Source organism: Notechis scutatus, chromosome 4 (genome assembly GCF_049901735.1).
Source record: "Notechis scutatus isolate UNSWTSFEM ecotype Mainland chromosome 4, rNotScu1.2, whole genome shotgun sequence".
In the NCBI taxonomy this organism is placed as follows: domain Eukaryota; kingdom Metazoa; phylum Chordata; class Lepidosauria; order Squamata; family Elapidae; genus Notechis; species Notechis scutatus.
Window position 1 is genome coordinate 21,146,077 of NC_142012.1, and position 7,763 is coordinate 21,153,839.

The following is a 7,763-nucleotide window of genomic DNA, read 5'->3' on the forward strand; positions in this document are numbered from 1 at the left end:
CGCTGATTTGCTACTTTGTACCTTCTAAACTGACCATCTAACACACTGATTCGATGTTACTATGTGTCCACTAACATTCCTACTCATGTAACATAATGATTGGATAGAATTCACCGCTTATGACGTATCACTATGTGTTTTTAATAAAAGAGCTTCCCGAGCTCGTGATCGGGGCAAGCTCACCCGAGATAGAACCAGCCTGGTGTCTTTCTTGATGCATTCGACCACCCAGTGGGAAGCCTTCCAAATGCGGAGCAAGCCGCATCTGGTGACCCCGCGTGATCCGTCTGTCTTCGACTGCCTATCTCACCCGGCCGGACGAGCCAATTGCAACCCAGGGACGCCGTCTCGTGTCACGGATCCCTCCCCAGGAATCTTCAGCGAAGAAGACATCCTCCCTTCAGGTGAGTATGGGCGGAAAGTTCTCCAAAGCGCAGATAGCACATTTGCAGGAATTAGGAGAATTAACGAAGAGCTCAATTCTTATTCTTAGGAATCAGGGCAAAACGCTCCCGGTTCCAACAAAGAAGGACCTTATTACCCTTTTGACTTACATTTATACACAATGTCCGACTTATCCGGAAAAAGGGTCCTTGAAAGTCTCCACATGGCAACTTTTGGGTGACTATTTTCATAATAATCCCAGGGCTCCACCAAAGATTCTGACCACATGGCGAATAGTCATGGAATGTTTAGCACTGACCAAAGCCCCCTCCCCTAAGGAGGGTCCTCCTCCTTATACAGCCAAAACCAAGACTAAGGATGCTCTCCCGTTAGAAGCTTCCTCCCCACTGCTCCTGAACCCACGAGTCCTCCTAACTCAAATCCAGCTGGGGATCAGACACCCATGGGAGCGATCGCAAGCCATGGCGCAGGGATGCAAGGAGGGCTCTCTTACCCTGGAGGAGTTCTCTCTTTGTCCTGTTGAATATGTAGGGGATGGAGCCGGAAATATGGTGCCTAGACTTGAACCTTTACCCATGAAATTAATTAGAGATTTAAAACAAGCCGTGGCCATGCACGGCATCCAGGCACCATATGTCAGAGGCTTCATTAACACCATCAGCACCTCCTTTTTTATGTTACCCCAAGATTGGAAAGATCTTTTCCATATGGTACTGATGGGACCGCAGTATGTTGTTTGGGAATCAGACTTTCGCGCCGAAGCCGAGAGATTTGCCCGCGATCGTGGCGCAGCCGCGAGAGCGGATCAAACCCTCGGTATGCGGGCCGATTTATGGACTTAACAGCTCAGATGGCTCTCCCACAACGTACCCTTGCCCTTATCAGTATCATAGCGGTCAAAGCCCTTGACAAAGTCGATGATCCTACCTCTGGTATCGTAGGATCTTTTTCAAAAATCACTCAAGGCTCACATCAGCCTTATGCTGAGTTTATAGAGGAACTTCAGAAAGCCATTCAGGGACAAATCTCGAATGAAGAAGCCCGTAAAGAGCTTCTGTTGAAACTGGCCGTTGAAAATGCAAATGAGGATTGCAAGAGGATTCTGCAGCCTCTATCTGCCCGAGGGGGGGCTTCCCTCTCGGACTATCTAAAGGCTTGCAGAATCATGGGAACTGTCTCCTACAATATGGAGCATCTGGCCATGGCCTTGCAACAAGCAAATTCCCAGAACATGCCGGCCGGAAACTGTTTCAATTATGGGAAGCCAGGCCACTTCAAAGCACAATGTAGAACCTGGGACAATACACAAAACAATACCAAGCCTAAAACGATATGCCCAAGGTGCAAGAAAGGGTACCACTGGGCAAACCAGTGTCGCAGCAACATTCCTCAGCCGCAGGGAAACTAGAAGGGGGGCGATCAGCCAGCCCCGCTCCAAAGGCTGACTCCATGTCTTTCCAACTAATTGCCTCCAAAGATATGGAAATCGACATTCCAGGCACTGTGTACTTTCTTCCCACATGCCTGAAAACGATCCCTCCTGCCATGACGCCCCTCATAATTAATCCCATCTGGGACCTCATGGCAAGGGGAATCATTGCATCTCCATTTCTGAGAGATTCCGATGACTTTTCCTCAGTGGCCATGGCGGTAATTGGAAATACTCCCACAAAATTTAGCAAGGGAGAACTAGTGGCAACCGCTGTTCCGGTACCTGTTAAAACGGCTGATGCTTGGGCATTTACTGTCCATCAAATGGTGGAACATGCCAGGCCTGTGTTACAATTCACAATCCGTGACAAAGCCTTTTCGGGTCTCTTAGATACTGGAGCTGATGTAAGTGTCATCCGAACGGCTGAGTGGCCGGACGATTGGCCTTTGGAAACTGCCCCAGCCGTTCGGGGAGTGGGAGGAGTTCAGCACGCCCACCGTAGCAAACACTGGCTACCGGTGAGTTCCTCTGATGTTTCTCGCACTGCCTACCTCCAACCCTTGGTTCTTCCGCTACATACTAACCTGTGGGGCTGCGATCTTATGTCTCAACTTAACGCAAAACTCATTATTGATTAATGGAATCTTTTGCTAGAACTCCACTGCGGCTACAATTAAAAACCACAGAACCTGTTTGGGTAGATCAATGGCCCCTCACAATAGACAAACTAGAGGCCCTGCAATCACTTGTCCAGGACCAAATTGTCAAAGGGCATGTTGAACCATCTGTCAGCCCATATAACACCCCCATTTTTGTCATAAGAAAAAGTCAGGAAAATGGAGGTTCTTGCATGATCTAAGAGCTGTCAATACAATAATAAAACCAATGGGGGCGTTACAATGTGGTCTCCCAAATCCCAACATCATCCCTGAAAAATTTGATCTCATGGTCATAGATTTAAAGGACTGCTTCTTTTCTATCCCCTTGCATGAACAAGATCGCGCCTTATTCGCTTTTACACTACCTCGTTTAAACAACTCCTCTCCCTCCTCCCGCTTTCAGTGGAAAGTCCTACCCCAAGGTATGCTCAATAGCCCCACCATGTGTCAACACTATGTCAATAATGTCCTGCTACCCTATCGTTCTGCTTTTCCACAATTTCTGGTGTATCACTACATGGACGACATCCTTGTTGCCGCTCCTGGCCCAACGGGTACGGTATTCACTTCATTTTCCTTCCTGAAAGCCGTTCTTGCAAAAGGAGGTTTGCACATAGCACCTGAAAAGGTACAAATACTAACTCCGTACGCATATTTGGGCTACAAAATGCTTTCAACCACTGCTTATCCTTCGCTCCCCTCTCTGTCTCTACCTTCTCAACCCACCCTGGTTCAACTTCAGCAATATCTGGGTACTGTAAACTGGGCTCGACCTTTCCTGTCTTTAACCACTGATATTCTTTCTCCATTGTTTGAAGCCCTTACCTGGGGAAAAAAGCCTGCTGACATAATATCCTTGCAGCAACCTCAACTTCAAGCAATAACTCAAATAGAAGAGAATATTCAAAAAATATGGGTAGACAGAGCTGCTGCCAATACTCTTCTAGATATGGTCATTTTAGCCACCCCGAGGCTTATGACCACAGCAGTAACTCAAAAGGACCAAAAACTCCACATCATAGAGTGGATCCATCTTTCCCATATGCCACGATGCTCCATCACTTCCAAATCAGCTCAATTGGCTCAATTGATCATAAAAGGCAGGAGCCGTGCAAAATTGCTTATGGGAATAGATGTCTCCACACTTTTTATCCCTTTTTCGCTACAAATATCGGAATCTCTATTCCAAAACTCCCAGGAAATTCAGTTTGCCTTAGCCGACTGGCCTGGACTAGTTTCCTGCCACCCGCCCGCTGATCCACGTTTTCAAATCATTCGGACAATACCCATCTCTTTCTCCTCTCCCATCAGCAAAGAACCTTTGGTCAATGCTACTGCTGATGGCAGTAGGGAATGAGGGGCATGCGCTTGGCAAAGGAATGGGGTGTGCAGACATCCCCACAAAGGGCTGAGCTTGCTGCAACCATATTAGTCCTCCAGAATTTTAACAAACCCCTCAACTTGATTTTAGACAGCCTATATGTTACCCAAATAGTCTCTACTATCCACGATTCTTACCTCTCTTCTGCTATTGATAAAAACCTTCTCTCTCTTTTTGTTACATTACAACACCTTGTTGCACAGCGCCAACACCACCTTTTTGTAGCACACATTCGCAGCCACCAACCCTTCCGGGAATTCTCCAGGAAGACAATGATGTGGCTGATCAAGCGGCTGCAGGTATCATGACCTCACACACAATAACTCCTTGGGAGAGCCATTCATACTTCCATCAAAACACTAAAGCCCTCATGAAACATTTCAACCTTACTATGGCTGAAGCCTCAGCCATTAGACAGCAGTGCCCCACCTGCAGTCAACAAGCCCATTCCATTCCCTTAGGGGTAAATCCCGCGGGTTGAAAGCCTGTGAAATATGGCAGATGGACGTTACTCAGTTTCCTCCGTTTGCCCCCTGGAAGTATCTGCATGTCACAATTGATACTTATTCAGGGTTTATAATGGCGACCCCGCAAAGAGGAGAAGCCTCCAAACATGTCATCAACCATTGCATTCGCACTTTTGCATCGTTGGGATGCCCAAATGAAATAAAAACAGATAATGGTCCTGCATACACTAGCACAGCTATGTCAGAATTTTGCGCTAAGTCGCAAATTACCCACAAATTTGGGATTCCTTATAACAGTCAGGGACAAGCCCTGGTAGAGAGAGCCAACCTAACGCTAAAAACAGTGTTAGAACGACATTTGATCAAAGGGAAAAAAAACCTTGGCCTCCCGGCGATGCAAGACACCCTTAATCTCTGTCTTTATACACTCAACTTCCTCAATCTCTCCGGCACCCCTGCTATGATGGCAGCGGAGCGACACTTTTCCTCCCCCCACTTCCCCTGATTCTCCCAAACCACAGGTATACTACCGCCAACTGCCAGACCCTACTTGGAAGGGCCCTGCTGGTCTCATCACCTGGGGTCGCGGCTACGCAGCTATCCAGCTTCCAGATCGTGTCCTGTGGGTTCCTGGACGACACGTCAGACCATACCACCCCAAGGTAGAAAAATCACCACCTGCAGACATATCAACATGATTCGTCCCGTTGCCTTGCCGACCCTCTTCCTCCTTCTTGCCGCACATGCCTCCAAGGTCTCCATTCCGTCTCGAGTGACGTACTTCACGCCAGGCACCCCCCTCCTGCTGACCTGCACCGCGTCTGCGGACATTTTCCCCCCTAACTCAGATGGTCGACACTCCCTCAGCCGTGGCTCCATATCTCCAGCAATGCTTCTTTCCAGATCAGCACTTTTGAACACCCTCCTCGGACTACACTCCTCATACTTCGTCCTACTGCCACCACCTATTATTGCTCCGGTCGACGCCTCTATGATTCCATACGTAACATTTATGACTCCTGGACAGTCCTCAGACCCCATTCACCTCATCGTCATCACAGCCAATTCGCGAATCAGCCTGACATTCATGTTCAGGCCCCCCCTTTCTACATCGGGTTAAGAGATCGCAGAACCCCACCAGCGCGTCAGATGGCTGCGCCCCCTGCCTGATCAAAACCACACAAGCAGGTCTCACTCAACTAACTCTCATCTACCATACCCAACAACCGCAGAAGTGCCTTCCTACCGGAAAAACTTGCCAAAACAACGGAACCATGTACCACCTATGTAAGATGAACTCAAAAACCATTTGCTATGATCCCAAGACGGCTGTACATCTCAACGTTACCTTATGGGCGGGACTTCCAAGAACCTCTGGCAGATCTGATCCTGAGGGGGAGGGAAAACTTTATTACCTAAATCATACCACCGTGCTCAAGGATGGTACTAACCCAATTGTTTTAACCTTTGATGTTTGTGTTGCTTGTTCCAAACCAGGGGGACATTCATGCGGGTCGGTGGACTGGAAAACAACGTACGCCCACAATCATAAATATTTGTGTCCTACGCCCATTAACTGGGCCATAGGGAACCCCAATCAATGGATCCCTTGTGGAGGTTCCATCGAGTGCTCAGGTTGGTCTTGTGTCTGTGATTATACCGGGGGAGGGTACTCAGGCTGCAATCATCTATCACATTTCAAACGAATATCAGGGTCTACCACAGACAGTAAGGTAGAAATCACCATCTCCAGACAACACCCTGCCTTGGATACTTATGGTATAGGGATTGATGGCACAGGATCAGATCCAAACACTTACATTACCATAAAAACTGAAGTAATATATGAAGGTAAGGAAACATCGTTAGACTGGTCGGTATATAATAATTTAAGGAAATTAGATAAAGCCCCTGATACCAGTGTTATTGCAACAAACTTGTTCATGGATATGGCAGAAAAAATTGCAAAACAACTTGCAATAACCAATTGTTTTGTCTGTGGGGGAACCACCACAGGGGAACAATGGCCGTGGCAAGCCTTAGAAGCCTCACCATCACTGTTCAATAACATGTCTTCTATAGGAAACATAACAGCTAGAACAATTTCTGATCCACTTATCTGGACAATTACCACCAACTTAATTGGTAGAAACTGCTTTTCCCGAAATGGGTCCACTCCAGTAGGACACCTCCTTTGCTTAGGTACATGGGATAACTCCTACCAGACTTGGACAGCACCTGACAATGCTACCACCACACCTGCCAAATTCAACACCTCCCTCCTCCCTTATCTCAATGACACAACATCTTCCCAAGACTGGACAGCCCCAAATAATATGTATTGGATTTGTGGTAACCTAGCCTATCCATCCCTTCCAGCAGATTGGCAAGGATCATGTGTATTGGGGTGGATAAGACCTTCCTTTTTTCTCCTACCGATCTCCATTAAGCAAGAACTAGGCATCCCTGTGTATGATACATTATCCTGCAAGAAAAGAGACACCGATAATGCCTTTGCAGGCTTCCCCTGTCAATCAGAATATACAGGGGATACCTGGACATCAGAAAGAATCGTGTGCACCTAATATATAGCCACTTGGGCCCAAGACGGGTCCTATGGGTATAGAACCCCCATATATATGATTAATAGAATCATTCGTTTACAAGCTGTTTTAGATTTAGCAGGCCAACGAATAGATAAGGCTCTAAACACTCTAGCAACTGCTACAGATAAATTACGCACAGCTGTCTATCAAAATCGCTTAGCTTTAGATTACATACTAGCCAAAGAAGGAGGGGTATGTGGTAGGTTCAATCTCACGAACTGTTGTCTTCAAATTGATAAAGTTGGCAAAGTAGTAGCACAATTAACAACTGAGATGCGACAATTAACCTATAATCCTAATCAAGTATGGCAAGGTATTAATCTTAAAAATATTTTTAGTTCCTGGTTCCCAAAACTACCAGGATTACAAGCCATAGTAGCTCTCATAGGTATGATTGCTGCAGGATGCGTTATTCTTCCATGTGTGTTACCAATTTTTATTCGCACTATATCCAATAGTCTGTCATTGTTAGCTGAAAAGCGCGCGATTGCACAGGTTAATGCCCTCTGGGAAAAGGAACCTCTGTACAAAGTCATACCCTCAGAAGACCCTGATGCGTGCGCTCGCACAAGTTTTTACATGGGCAATGACGAAGATCCAGAAGAATTTCCTCCATATAAAACTAAAACAGAGGAGATGCAGTAATAAATCAGCTTCAACAGTTTCGGTACATGCCAGGCCTCACGTAGGCTGAAAACATGTACCAGGAACAAAGAACATCAATCAGCAACATGACACCATGGGCTGCTAACTGGACTGCAGGCGCTGATTTGCTACTTTGTACCTTCTAAACTGACCATCTAACACACTGAT

At 46.7% G+C, this 7,763-nt stretch overlaps 1 protein-coding gene across 1 annotated transcript; it reads left to right on the plus strand.

Annotated features, from left to right (window-relative positions):
* Nucleotides 1-4,083: 4,083 nt before the first annotated feature.
* LOC148130667 (endogenous retrovirus group 3 member 1 Env polyprotein-like) lies at nucleotides 4,084-7,639 on the plus strand. Its single transcript, XM_087962892.1, has 2 exons — nucleotides 4,084-6,865; nucleotides 6,974-7,639. The coding sequence occupies exons 1-2, from the start codon at nucleotides 5,619-5,621 to the stop codon at nucleotides 7,593-7,595; spliced, it is 1,869 nt and encodes a 622-aa protein (XP_087819018.1). The 5' UTR covers nucleotides 4,084-5,618; the 3' UTR covers nucleotides 7,596-7,639.
* Nucleotides 7,640-7,763: the final 124 nt, after the last annotated feature.

Coding starts and splice junctions, on each gene's coding strand:
- LOC148130667 (XM_087962892.1), top strand. CDS start 5,619: ATGTACCACCTATGTAAGATGAACTCAAAAACCATTTGCTATGATCCC. Junction 6,866..6,973: donor ACCGATAATGCCTTTGCAGG/CTTCCCCTGTCA, acceptor TGGGTATAGAAC/CCCCATATATATGATTAATA.